At 33.3% G+C, this 15276-nt stretch overlaps 2 protein-coding genes across 2 annotated transcripts; one reads left to right on the forward strand and one right to left on the reverse strand.

Annotated features, from left to right (window-relative positions):
* Nucleotides 1-8277: 8277 nt before the first annotated feature.
* On the forward strand, nt 8278-10382 carry LOC146919889 (putative F-box/FBD/LRR-repeat protein At1g78760). Its single transcript, XM_085713280.1, has 3 exons — nt 8278-9193; nt 9301-9464; nt 9966-10382. Exons 1-3 carry the CDS (start codon nt 8294-8296, stop codon nt 9967-9969), a joined length of 1068 nt encoding a protein of 355 aa, XP_085569406.1. The 5' UTR covers nt 8278-8293; the 3' UTR covers nt 9970-10382.
* A 46-nt stretch (nt 10383-10428) lies between these two features.
* On the reverse strand, nt 10429-15059 carry LOC146919890 (uncharacterized). Its single transcript, XM_085713279.1, has 12 exons — nt 14747-15059; nt 14586-14661; nt 14282-14357; nt 13663-13746; nt 13291-13407; nt 12752-13192; nt 11981-12387; nt 11785-11884; nt 11614-11673; nt 11434-11520; nt 11155-11283; nt 10429-10891 (listed from the first exon to the last, which is right to left on the reverse strand). Exons 2-12 carry the CDS (start codon nt 14657-14659, stop codon nt 10589-10591), a joined length of 1878 nt encoding a protein of 625 aa, XP_085569405.1. The 5' UTR covers nt 14660-14661; nt 14747-15059; the 3' UTR covers nt 10429-10588.
* Between the last annotated feature and the right edge of the window lie 217 nt (nt 15060-15276).

Genomic DNA, 15276 nt, shown 5'->3' on the forward strand with positions numbered 1-15276 from the left:
AAGGTTGAATAAAAAAATGGCATGAAAGCGGATGACATCCAAAAACTATATTTAAGTTAAAAAAAATAAAATAAACAAATGTCTTCTAAACACCAAAAAAATAGTTCATATTAATGTTGGGACGACACATGGAGCCTATATTGTGTTTGATTAACATATTATGCAAAGAACAATCACACAATGGAGATTGACACCACATATCGACTCAAAATATCTAATGAGCATGTATTTTTTTTTTCAATTCAGCATAACATTAACACATCTACATTTTTCAATTCTTAGATCCCACCAAAGGATAAAAGTAAAATGATTTGAAATAATAGATGTTGAATAAAAAACAGCTTAAAAGCAAATGACATCCCTAAACTTAATTTTAAGATGAAAAAATTTAATAAATGATATCCAAAACTAACTAAATAGTTCATCATAATATTGTGTCTTCTAAGGGAGCCTAAACAATGTTATATAATTAGTCTAGGCTATGATCAACCACAAAAGTAAGATTCACACCACATCTTCATCTAAAATCTTAAGACATTAGACACATAAGTTATCTCACTTATATTTTCCTCATCATCTACCATTGAATTTAATGTGAAACTTTAACTCACATATGACACATTAACATCTCTCTTAAATGTGAGACATTTTGCATGTGTAATATGGTGACATGGCTAAATTATAAGGACAAACTCAGGCCTAACATGGAAAAGGAATTTTTGACATGAGATAGATGGTAAGGAAAACAAATAAGGGGTGTGTACTTTGACCTTGAAAGTATTCGGAATGTAGTGAATTGCTTGCACTTTTGCAGGTTTATTGAAGGATCAAGAGATTTTTTTACATGAGATGGATGGTAAGGAAAACAAATAAGGGGTGTGTTTTTTAACCTTGAAAGTACATGAAATGGATTGAGTTGCTTGCAATTTTGCAGGTATGTTGAAGGATTATGCGATTTTGGAGTAATTATTGTAAGAAAAAAATAGACTCAATTAAAAAGAGTCATATCATTTTAAAATTTCTAATAAGTATATATTTTTGTACACTCAAAATAATACATTTATCTTTTTCCATTGTCAAAATTCACAAAAGACCAAAGTCAATGACTTTGAAATAATGAATGTTGAATAAAAAATTCAATAACTAAAATTTAAGATAAAAAATTAAACAAATGACATCTAAAACTAACAAAACAGTTCATCATGATTTTGGGACTTCTAAGGGATTCTATACGAGTTTGATCACCATCTTTGATTAAGAGAAACCTCATAAGTGAGATTGATATCATATCTTCGTCTAAAACATTTAGGCATCATGAGTCATCTCACTTATATGATGTTCAAAATCCATTAATCCACCCAATATAGAACTTTAATACACACTTAATAAATTATCATCTCTTAGTCAAGTGCACAACTATCCACGTCCGTAATTACACGACATATTTAAATATGGTCAAATGAAGGCGCAAAATATTTAAAAGTTTGGTTGGTGGTGGTTTCATGGAGAGAGGTTTATGTTTCTTTCTTCCATGAGAAGAAATATAGAAAATTAAAAGTAAAAAAAAAATTAAAAGAAGGAATTGAAACACAAGGGAAGATAGGCGAACGAAAATAAGTAATGTGTTTTTTTTTTGTGAGAGTATAAAGAATAGCGTGAGTTGCGGGTTTTTTAGTGGGCTGGTTGAAGGAGTCCATGACTTTTGGGTAATTATTTTACCAAAAAAGTAGATTCAATTAAACAAACGTCACATGATATTTTTTTTACATGATTTTAAATTGTCTAATAAACATATATTTTTGTCAACTAAGCATAACACATCAACAATTTACCATTTTCACTTGCCACTAAAGTTCAAAAGTGAATAAATTTGAAATAATAGATGTTGAATGAAAAAATTCATATATTTTTTTGTTACTAATGAAAAAATTCATATGGAAGAGAATGACATCTAAAAACTAAACTTTAAGAATCCACACAAGTGAGTTTGACACCACATCTTAACCTAAGCCTTAAGAAATTTAGTATATGGATTATATCACTTATATGTTGCTAAAAATCTACTCTTGCATCCAAGGTGGAACTTTAGCTCAAACTCGACACATCAATGTATCTCACTTAAGTATAAGACTTTCTGCATCTGACATCTGCCACTGAGATTCACCCATGCTTCATTCGCAAAGTCGAATCGAGTTATGATACCATCGTTGAACCTTATGGAGAGAGCCAACACTGGTGTTGATCTACTCATTGGACATAGAGCAACCACATAAATGAGAATAATACATCTTCATCCAATGTTTTAATTACGACGAAATTCTAGCCCGTGTTTGACACGGGTATCCATACTAGTTTTAATTATGAGAATGTGTACCGGTTATTTTAATTAATTAAACTACAAGATATAGGAATTAATATTTTAGTCATATAGTAGGACTGGCCAAAATTTCAGCATTGGTGTTAATCCGTTATTATTAAAAATATATGCACATATATCTTTATTTAAATGCTTTTCAACGTTTTCTCTATGTTGTCCTTTCAACAGAAAAATATTTTCTCTATGCCCCTTCATATCGTTACTCAATTATAGGAGTGGCGTTGACCAAATTCATTTTCCTAATTGATGTACTCTTTTTTTGATCTCTTGCCTATCTTGTATTTGGGAAAACTCACTAAAACTGTGTAGCCAAATCAATACCTTCCTCCAATTCTAATTTATGGTACCTTTGACTAGACTAATTTTTTTAATATTGACTTTATCTCCATCAATACCACCTTAACTTTCCTTCATTTTGTTTTTCTGAAGAAAACTTTCCTTCATTTTGTACGTGCTTTGCTTTAATATCATCGGGATATTAATGTTTTAAATCATCCTTGTCTTCACCAAGAAGCCTTGCGTCTAGACCGTTAAAAGAAAAAAAGAGAGAAAAAAAATATAAAGCCTATTAGTCACTAAGATACCTCAAGCCCAACCATCACCAGCATCCACTTTGTTGTTGTTTCAACTATTTTTTCTATTGGTGAAAAGTCCTAAGCTTCTCCAAGACTTGCTCGTGCGTCCTGTTTCTAACCAATCTTAGAGACATCTTGTTTCAAAGGAGAAACATCCATAGGTAAGGGCTTTTTCCCATACGTTCTTACTAAGCGCTAGGACTGTGTTTTGAAATGGTGGTACAATTTCTTGTCGTTTGAAAGAAGATAAATATAATAATAATAATTAAAATATATATATTTATTAAAGTTTGGATTTATTTATAAAATTTATATATGAGAATGTGGTATTGATTTTTATTATGTTTTATATGCTTTGTGATGTTTGAGAATAAAAAGATGTAATTCGTTTAAGATTTAATTGTGTGGTTGCCTTAATGGCCGGGTTTTATTTTCCATTTCCTAGCATATGCATAGCCTTTGTGGCTTGTTTCATTATCATGACATTTGCATAGCCTTTGTGGCTTGTTTAGCCTTTGTGGCTTGTTTATATCCGGATCATGTAGTGATTAAGAGCATGCATCTCATGCATAATTTCATTTGTGTTCTTTTCTTAAAATATGACTTGAGTGTATTTTTATTTCTTTTCGATCAAGAAGTTTTTATACTATCTATTTTAAGGCATTGTTTCTTGTGCTTTGAGTATGAACCAATTTGGATATGGAAATTGACCCTTACATTAATATAATGTTGTAGGTACCAAAGATGAAATATGAAGCTTGATGTGTGATGAAATGCTTGCGGGGGCAAATTGGGTTTTTCAATGAAAAAAGAAGACTGGTTTTTATTTAGTTGTAATTGTAATTTAGATATTTTTTAAATTTACTATAGAGTTGTTATTTATTCCATTATGAATTTGAGTAAACAATTTTTTTTTTGTTAAAAGAATCATTTTTCAAAAGAGTAAGGATTTTTAAGTAATGTCTTGGAGCAAAATCCGGGGCGTTACAAATGGCCTCAAAAGTACCTCATCGGCAGTTACAACAAGTAACACAACACGCATAATACTGAGCAGAGTCTTCAAAAACCCTACATGAAACTCGGCAGAAAAATATCAGTGAAAAAGTTTAAAAACAACAAGAAATGAATTCAAAATTGCTTCATTTAACAATATTTTATACTATAAATATAACACAAAACAGTAGCAATTTGTTAAAAATCAACTACACAAAAATGCTACTATAGCCGATATTTAACAACACCGGTTTAAATGGCCTCAAAAGTAGGGATGAGCATAAACCCGCCACCAGACCGAAAACCGAAAAAGCCGGATTTAAAAAAAGTGCAAATGGGTCGGTTCGGACGGGTAATCGGTTTAACAAATTGAAAATTTTGGTTTGGCACGGATACAAGTGGGCAGGTACGGTTTCATGCTTAACTATTTCACCGGTGGCCGAGAGCCCGACCGAAATGTGTAATTATGCAAGGCAGGGTGATCACTTTACTGCACTTGATAGACATAAGGTGTAAGCTACTAGATCGGGATTCTCGGGCCCAAACCGTACCAGTTCGATGCTCAGCCCTACAAGAAAGAGTAGCGGCTCTGCAAGAGGCAAAGGCTCTGATGGCATCACAAGTAGTGAGCACATCCAAACTCATCTCAAAAAGGGTGTAATCAAAAGCAACCCTAAATATGTTTGACTGCCAGGAGATGTTTCTTAATATGTGCTAATAGCTAGTTGTTTGACAACTTAGTTTAGACAGTTGATTTGATTCTTTGCATATATGTTGTTTTGGTTGAAATTTGTTTTAGTTGAGTTTGTTTATAGTTGGCCTGCTTATTTGCTGTAATAAGGATCAGGCCTACTCCTCCTTTGCAATTTAATTTTTCTAGCTTTGATAAAAACAAAAATCAGGAAATTATTTACCAACATCACAACACAATCATACAACTACAATCTACTTTGTACCAAAAGAATTACATAGAGCAAACATTGTAAAATCGTTTCTCCATTAAGATGTAACACTACCAAGTAGTATCATTTTAAGACATCCTTGGATATAAGATATCGAAAATTAAAGTTATGTGGATTCCATTCTATGCACTTCTTGGATTTTGCTATCTGACATTTCTTAACTCTTTTCCGTAGTGATTCAGGTAGAGATTCTAGGATCGTGTCCATGACACCACTAGGACACAAATCTGAGTCTTTTGCTAATGACTCAACAGGCTTTGGTAGAAGTATATTTTGGTCCTTTTGTACGCCTAGTATAGCTTGAATGTACTCGTCTTTTGCTACTTCCAGATCTTGAAACACCCTCTTTGGTGTGTATGCACGTACCTATCATAAATCATCAAAATATTATTAACAACTCTAATGAGTTGAGCAAGGGAAAATAATAATTAAGAAATTCCTAGTAATGTTGTTACGGATTACAACACTTGCATCTAGTTACAAAAATAAGCCAACGTAAAAAAATTCGTGGATTTTTATTAGATGTTAATGTAAAACTGATTATTATACCAACGGTCGTATCCTTTTAATCTAAAAATGAGTAGGTTAGAAATTTAATGAAGTTGTGTAAAAATGGGAATCAAGAGAGAATACCTCTAGATCTGAATGGTTTCCTGAACAAAGAGCAAAGTGTGAAAGAGGCTCAAGATGTTTCAAACTTCCAATGCATATGCTTGTCTTCCATCTCCTGTTCTGAATTTTGTCTTTGAAGAAAACAGCAAACGTAGCCACTACAAGAAGAAGCGAAGTTTGAACATGTTCCATGTCAATCGCTACTTTAATATGATTTTATTCACACAAAAAATTGCATGTCGAGAATCATTTTTCTTTATTTTTTTTTTGCTATATAGAACTGGTTTGGTTCATATGACTCGGGAGATGTATGTAAATAACAATTGACATTTTTGCATCATCAAAATAACTTTGGTATCAAGTCATTCTTCATATTAAAAATCTGATTTAGCGTATGTGTCGGGGTTGCCTACCAGCTCGTGTTCGGTTGCTTGATAAAGGCGTCCATTGTCCCACTCAGTTTGTAAGTTGTGATTCTAATCATGATGATTTAGCTCGTATATTTTTCGAGTGCCCTTTTGTTGTTCAGGTCTGGTCAATGGCAGGTTTATGGGGAGAGATTTAAAGGTGTGGTGGCAGTGTCACCTTCGGCTATTGAGGCTATCTTTCTTTGCTACAATCTCTATCTGCCACACTTTCTCAACTGTTGGCTGCAATCTTTTGGAGTCTTTGGAAACATAGGAATATAAAGGTGAGAGAAGATGTTACAGAAACTTGTGCAACAGTGGTTGAAAGAGCTCGGTCTGGTTGAAGATTTGCAACTTGTGAAACCTTGAATGCGACTACTGCTGAAACCTTGAATGCGACTATTGCTGTCATGCAACCAGCAGATGTTAGCGCTGCTACCTCTGTTGCACCAGCTGTTGTTCCGTCTGTTTTACAACCAGCAGTTGTTAGCGCTGCTACACTTGCTGTTCCATCTTCTGCTTAGCTGCAGTGGCAGCCTCCTTAGCATGGCCGCATGAAGTGCAACATTGACGCAGCGTTCTCCAGTCACTGTAATAGAACCGGCATCGGCATTTGCATCCGTGATGAAGGTGGAGTCTTTGTTTTGGCTAGAACAATCAGTTTTACTTGTGTAGACCCGGTTGATATTGGGGAAGCATTGGGTCTTTACATGCTCTCCAATGGGTGAGTGATATGCACCTTGATAATATGAATTTTGAAGTCGACTCTAAAACCACAAAAGAAGCTCTTTACTTGGGTCGGAAAGACATGACTGAAGTCGGTAACATCATCACTGCTTCCCGGTCTTTGCTCTCGTCCAAGTTTACCACCTCTCGGGTGAAGTTTGTTCGGCGACAAGCTAATATGTTGCAGGGGAGGCCACATTTCTCGTTAGTCCCGTTATTTATTTTCATATACTCAATTATATTGAAACTTTAAATAATTTCTTCATATTAGCATAGACTAAATAATATTGTTGCATTAATGTCTCTCTAGAATAGTCAATAGGAGAGAGAAAGAAACAGAAATCATTTTCAGCTAAAGACTAATTAAATGACAGTGAATTAAAGAGGACATTTACAGCTTCTTAAGCCAACATTGCACATGTTAAAAAAAGCCATATATATATACATGAAAACTTTTTTATTTTTTTGGTAGTTTAATGTATACATTAATCTATTATTATTATTATTATTATTATTATTATTATTATTATTATTATTATTATTATTATTATTATTATTATTATTATTATTATTATTATTATTATTATTATTATTATTATTTAGTAAAACTTGCTCGTTAAATTTATTCTTTTTTTTTTACTATATCAAATGTTTTAAACACAATCAATTATTTTCATTCCTTATTGTTAGTTTTTAGTATACTATTTGTTATATTTTTCTTCAAATCTATGATTTCACCATGTTTTTTTTTTGACAAGATGATTTCACCATGTTATTATTAGAATTAGAATATTAATTTTAATACAAAAATTCATAAAATCATAAAATTGTAATTTAGTCATCCAAAATCAATCCAAGCTAAACCGCATAAAATTGGATCCAATCATTTTTTTTTGAAGTCATTCAAACCAAACGAAATACAAGTATTTAAATTATTGAATCGGATGAATTTTTTACCTTAGATCCGCCAAAACCCTAATTCACACACGTGGTTAAATTGAAAGATATATCGACAAATTGAAACCCTAATTTTTTTATCGACAAATTGAAAGATATATAAACCCTATCAAGCACACCTTTCTCTCTGTACGTTAAGAGCAGCAATTACCTATTACCTGTAAAACACAAACAGTTGGGGGATTTCATCAAACCAACCCTTTCTAATTTGATCAGATTCCATAACTTTTCAAAGTTTAAAGCTTTGAAATGAAACTGAATTCTGCTTCGAAAAACTTCCTAATCTCAGAGGTTTTAATCACTCTCTAACCTAATGGTGATCATAACAGAAGAACAAAACAACCGATTATCTATCTGGTTCTACTTCACTCTTTCAATCTCTCTTGCAACCCTCTTCTTCCTCTTCACTTCTTCGTCCCTTAAGTGGCATTCGTTTTGGTTGTGGAGCTTCTCCGTTGTGGCTGCCTGTTTGCACAATCAAACCAGACGTTCGTTCGTGTTTCTCAGTTCTAAGATTCTTAAATATTCATCACTCACAATTCACAACTCAACAGCGACAACAACGACAACGCGAGGTATTTTAATTTTCTCTTTCCCTCCTTAACTCATTCATTATCCTGCGTGATTATTGATTATTCACAATTACAATTATTTGAGTTAGTTTCAGTTGCAAGTGAAGTAATTATGAAGAATAACAACAATGATGAAAACAACGACAGGCTAAGTGATTTACCTAATTGTCTTGTACTTCACATACTCTCCTTTTTGGACACCAAAGAAGCCATTCAAACTTGCATTTTATCCACAAGATGGAAGAATATCTGGAAGCATCTTCCCAACCTTATATTAACAACTTCTTCGCAATTTAACACTGTCAATGCTTTCACCACATTTATTTCTAACATTTTGTCTCTTCGCGATTCCTCAACCTCCCTCAACAACGTCTATCTTAGCTACATTGAATTTATCATTGACCCTCGCCTACTCGAAACAATCATTGAATACGCTGTTTCACACAATATCGAGCTATTAGATATCTATCTCTATTCTCCTATTGAATGCTTTCCTCCTTGCTTATTTTCATCTCCCACTTTAACATCTCTCCACCTACAGGTTAATAACCCTACAAGTTCTAGCAAAATATTATTTCCATATTCTCTTAATTTGCCAGCCTTAACCAGCTTAGTTCTATGGTACTTTTGCTTTCCTCTTGGATATGATGGTCGTGCCGAACCATTTTCAGAATTAAAAAGGTTGAAGCATTTGGTCATTCGCAAATGTGAAGTTATGGATGCACAAAACCTTTACATATCAAGTACAACACTTGTCACTTTAAGAATAATAAATGGCTCCCGACCCCATTTCGGAATCGAGCTCTCCACTCCAAGTCTTATTGACTTTTGTTTTAGGGGTATTCCTCTTCAAAAACTATGTGGGAGCAACACCAATCTCCCCAACATCAAACATGTGGATATTGATTTAATCAATTTGAAAAATTCTGCACAGACTTCATTGCTTCTACTCAACTGGCTGCTTGAGCTTGTTAATATTCAATCATTATGTGTCACTTCAACTACTCTTAAGGTACTTTAAGCCAATGTTTGTTTTGAGATGTTTCTTTATTCTACTTATAAATTTCTTAAAAAATATGACTTTTATTAAACTGGTCCTAATTCGCATTGATTTCTTAGGTTCTTTCCTTAGTTCCTAACTTATTGAAGGTTGAGCTCCCTTCCTTGTGTAACTTGAAGTCACTGATAGTACATGTGGAACATGTATCCATACCCGATGGAATAGTGGATTTTTTGCTTCAAAAGTCACCCTCAGCAAACGTTGACATCATAGAATGGTCGAGGTTAGATGTGCATTCAACTTTTTTAAAGAGATATTTTTTGCTTTAGTAATTTTGTTTCTGCATCCTTCTCCATGAAAATGTGGATATTAGTTATTGGTTGTTTAAAGAAAATATTTTGTGTTTGAGGTCAATAAAGGTTGACAAGAAGAAAGGAATAACAAACTTATTTGTAAATGTTAAGGGAACACAGAAACTAGAAACTGTGAGTAGTGGAATTAATATTGATTACTTCATCTTCTTATTGGTAATTAAATGCTCATAGAAGACACGAATGATAAGTTAGTTGTTATTGCTACGGTATTTGTTGTGTGGGAGGTGCAATGGCGTGGATTTATCGAATGTACGTGAGTGATAGTTAGGTGCTGCCAGGTTTTATATACGAATGTTGATTATTTGTTAACTCCTTTGCATAAATTGTACGTGACTGATATGTAAGGCTTATACTATGAATTTGTGTGAAAGTGAATACAAGTTCACATTCTTAATGGGTTACTTTTTCAGTTGAAACCAGAGTCAAGAGCACATGAGAGCAGAAGTTATACATGTTTGATTTTGCAGTAAAGGCACGGTGGAGGGTACGAAAGCTAGAGGAATTTCTGATAAGTTTTGCCAAGAAGTTGGAATCAAGATAGAGTCCTCAAGCATGATGCCTTATAACAATAACATTTTTTCGCAACAGAAACCTTTCTCTGATAACATGTTTAAGATTTATTTATTTTCCATAATTTATTTGTTTGTTTCAAGCATTCTACTTTTAAGGGATTTATATATTTGCATTTGATTATTTTTGAGCCATATGTTTGTTCCTTCTTTACTTAATTTGGAGAAAATGATGTGATTTGGATTAGAGTCTCCAACTATTTGGTTACAAAATCGAGGGCTATATGTTATATCAATCTACGAGTTTAGTTATCTTAACTCTTGTGTTTCTTGAGATTGTTGTCAATTGAATGAGAAAAAATGATTTGGTGCAAAAGTCAAATTGTCATTATATTTATCAGGAAATTATTTACCAACATCACAACACAATCATACAACTACAATATACTTTGTACAAAAAGAATTACATAGAGCAAACAATGTAAAACCGTTTCTCCATTAAGATGTAATACTACCAAGAAGTATCATTTTAAGACATCCTTAGATATGAGATATCTAAAATTGAAGTTATGTGGAATCCATTCAATGCACTTCTTGGATTTTGCAATCTGACATTTCTTAACTCTTTTCCTTAGTGATTCAGGTAGAGATTCTAGGATCATGTCCATGACACCACTAGGACACAAATCCGAGTCTTTTGCGAATGATTCAACAAGCTTTGGTAGAAGTATTTTTTGGTCCTTTCGTACGCCTAATGTAGCTCGAATGTACTCGTCTTTCGCTACTTCCAGATCTTGAAACACCCTCTTTGGTGTATATGCACGTACCTATCATAGTTCATCAGAATTATAAACAACTCATTAGAGTTAAGCAAAGGAAAATGATAATGAAGAAATTCCTAGTATCTTTGTTATGGACTACGACACTTAAAATCCGGTTACAAAAATAAGCTGATGTCGCAAAATTTGTGGATTTTTACAAGATGTTAATGTAAAACTGATTTATACCAACAGTGCGTATCCTTTTAATCCAAAAATGAGTATGTTAGAAATGTAATGAACTTGTGTAAAAATGGGAATTAGGAGAATACCGCTGGATCAGAATGGTTTCCTGAACATAGAGCAAAGTGTGAAAGTGGCTCAAGATGTTCCAATGCATATGCTTGTCGTCCATCTCCTGTTTTGAATTTTGTCTTTGAAGAAAAAAACAAACGTAGCCACTACAAAAGGAAGCAAGTTTGAACATGTTCCCATGTCAGTCACTACATTATAGGATTTTATTTTTAGTAAAAATTTGCATGCTGAGGATCATTTTTCTTTATAATTTTATTTTTTTGGTATATGGAAGTGGTTTGGATCATAGGATTCACCTGTCCGGGGCGAGACATTCGACACCTAAGTATAGTATTTTGTATTGTGTCTGCACTAACTGTATAACCTCCAACTTTATATGCAGCCTGCAAAGACCAAACAAACAAATATATCATACACTTAAGACTTAACAGTTTCATCTTTAAATGGCATAAGGTATCAGTCCTTAATTTTTTTACCTTCAAAAGAAGAAATACTCTTTTCATATTGTTTTGTGGAATGCCATAAGCCAAAAATGCCTATCAGAAGACAAAGAACAGATTATAAATCCAACTTATAATCAAACTAGATAAATGCATTGGAAAAAATATTATAGGGAAGCATTTTATCTGACAAGATAACAATATTACATGCATCACCAATGCATTGTGTATGTTGATCCAGAAAGCTAGCTTCTCCTCATGTTCCAACTTCCCTGGATCTACTTCTTCTAATCGAGAAATAAGTGACCTTAAACAACAAAAATGACATATTCAATAAAACTTGACTATGTGCTTATAACATAAGATCTTCATTATCTTAATCACATGAATATAAGAGACTCACTTGTAATTTTGGAGCAACTTTTTTGTATCACCTGATTTCTGATTCTCTTTATAAATCCATGATATTTCAACCATGGTGTTGTATGGTCCACTAAACTCCTTGAGTCCTTCAACATGGAAAGGATTGTCTAAACTCACATCAAAAGAGAAGTTATTATTCTTGAACCTTGGACTCCACATATCGCCTTGATCTCCAATAGAAAAGCCGCTCGTTGTGGACAATGATGAACTAGGAGATGAAAGGCCAGGATGTATCATAGGAGGGTCTGCAAGCTTGCAATATATAGCTGATATGCATTTTACCATGTCCTCGGAAAGTTTATTTGGATCCACTGGAACATGATCAGATATTCGCGTACCGAGATGTTCAGCAAGACTGATTATATTTGATGATGAGCTTTCGATATACTGCACAGAATCAACTCATTGTAAAAATAAGCTCTTCACGATAACTTATGAAAACCATTTATTTATACTGTATACGAAAACCGTTTTATTGTCATCTTTTATTACAAAAATAACTTATACATCAGCACTTAATTAAGTTGTATATCCAACTAGAGCCTTAGGTTGATAACATAGTTGCAAAGAAAAATGGACATAACAGAATTTTTGATGATATCGTTATCAATTTCACAATGAAGTGCATGACCTATTGTCATGTTTATAAAAGAGAGAAGCAAGAGTTTCGAAGTTCAATCTATCAAAAGTATTTTCTAATTATTAAACTGCATTTACCAGGTAAAATGATTTTCCATGAGACTGGATTTACCTCCATCATGGACAATGGCTGCGAATGACAAGCGCGCAGAGATTTCGTTAATGATTCTTCTGGAAGAGATGCCCTTGTAAATGTTGTACACTGTGATAATGACGAATGACAACGATAAACACGAGAATCTAAGTCATTTTCTTTCCTCAAACTCTGATGTTCATATCTACTATGTTCATTTTGCAAAGTCTCGAGCTCATCATAGTCATTATATTGTAGCGTAGAACATTCAGTTTTGGTTAAGACCTCAGGCATAGAAGGTGTAACCAATGGTGCTTGAGGTGTTGTCGGAGAATGTTTTACAGTTTCCTCCTTGGTAGATGGAGATGCCGAAGATAATTTTTTATCGAAAGCTTTTCTGTACAAGGAGAGAAGATGTTGTTCTAAATACACAACCTCTAACTCTAACACCGCAATTTCCTTAATCAATTCTGTGGCTGGCTGCATAACAAAAATAATAAACAAAAATTAAAACATGACAAACAAAGCCTACAACAATGTAACTCTATAGTTCCTAAGTATATTGAACTTGTTGCTACCTTAGGCATCATCTTTTCATTTGAATGGACCAGTGATGAGGATGTGTTTCCAAGTGCCTTTTCTAAAGTGGATCTAACCTCAAACTGATCCTGTAATCTTCTCTCTAGTTGTAGAATCTGTCACAAGGTAATTATTTTTCTTCAAAAAATAGGCATAAAGCAACTAGGCCAAGAAGAAGCATGATTAAAATAACATGGCAAAAAGTCACACTCAGAGGATGCACAAAGTCATTAGAAATTGATGAATGCAATGCACCAAACAGAAAAGGACAAACAAAAGAACATGATTAAATGGTCCAAATGTCAATAAGTATTATATGACTGCAGGAAAACATGCACCAAACCAATTATGATGAGGTTCTGGTATTGTACCTCTTGCTTCATAGCACTATGGACTTCACCTTTAGGGCTTTGTTTATTCCTTGATTTAGCACATTCAGTGACGTAGCCCATATCCTAAAACCAATTCAAACAAATACTTGAGGCAAATTAAAATTGTTGTGTGTGGGGGACTATAAGGAATGATTAACAATATGGACCATTAATGTCCCAACATTATGGTTGGGACTAATAACAACAATCATATACCTTTGAGAAAGGTAAAAAAGAAAAAGGTCAACTATCTGTTCATCCATTTCATAACAAACTTTTTAAAATATAGTTTCTGTGTTGAATTTTTGGCTCCCCTTGGCACTCATGATACATAATTGACTCAATATGCCAAATATGAATCATGGCACCAACAGAAATACACGACACTGACATGTCGACACCGTTAATAATTTGAGAAAATAGAAGCAATTGAATGTGATCACATGTGTCTGCACCGACACGTGTCAGACAGTGGACATGCCTTCAATCTAAAGTTTTCGTGCTACAACCGAATGCGTATGTATGGAATAGTACATTCAATTGTAAGATGATGTAAAAAACAAAAGGAAAGAAGTGATGATTATTTCATAATGAAAAAGAATGGAGTGATTGATTATACCATCTTCATTGTATCAAAGGCCTCAACATGATTATCTGGATTATCCCCTTCAACTCCTTTCTTATTATCAGGAAGACTGCCACATAGAAAGAGCAAACACAGAAAAAGTAAAATAAGTTCATCTTTTTCTGAAATTGTTTTCACTATTAAGATGCTTAAAACTTAGCTAGTTGCAGCTTAATTAACCCAATTCTACTTTAAAACAACAGGTTTGAACCTCAGGTATATATTAAGATATAAATAATCACAATTCACAAATAACCAAAAAGAACCTCAATTCAAGCAACATGAGAAAGAAACAAACCTGTTTGAACGGTTGTGCCTTGGAGTAAATCTAAGTCCTAACATTTTATTTTCTCCACACTTTTCAAGTCCCATACCTGAAAGCCACAAAAACCATATCTATTCACATACAATTCACAAGACAACAATAATAACAAAGTTACAAAAGATTCACCATCCTACCTAAAAACTTCACAGTAGAGAGAACTCAAATGAATAACACTTATGAGCCAAAAAAAAGCTTCCAAGAGTCCAAATATTTCACAAGTCACTTTGCATTTCAGGAACTATCCTGAAAGTGATCATGTGCTACTAATGCATTATGTCAAAATCACATGAGCAAGAATGTTAAGAAAAGACTAGTAACTCTTTTGACCAAATGAGCCTTCTCTTTCAAGACTCTCCCTCAAGTTTAGTGTTCTTCTTTTGCTATGGCCTTTGTAAAGGATGAACTTTTTGCATTTTGCATGAAAAGGAGTTATTGGAGAATACCTTTAAGGCTTTAACACAAGAACAAAGTCTTTATAGAATAATAACTTTGACAAATGTGAACTAAGGGAAAATGTCAAAACATGCATAAATATAAAAAGTGAAGTCTCACTCTAAAGTCTATAAAAGAAGAAAATAAATAATTGCAAGTCTCTTAATTGCTAAGTAGAAAAATGTACCTATAAATGAATAGCTACAAATTTATTTTCAACATTCTCTTCTCT

The sequence above is a fragment of the Medicago sativa genome, chromosome 5, assembly GCF_051527215.1.
Source record: "Medicago sativa cultivar Bolivia chromosome 5, Bolivia_mono, whole genome shotgun sequence".
NCBI lineage: Eukaryota > Viridiplantae > Streptophyta > Magnoliopsida > Fabales > Fabaceae > Medicago > Medicago sativa.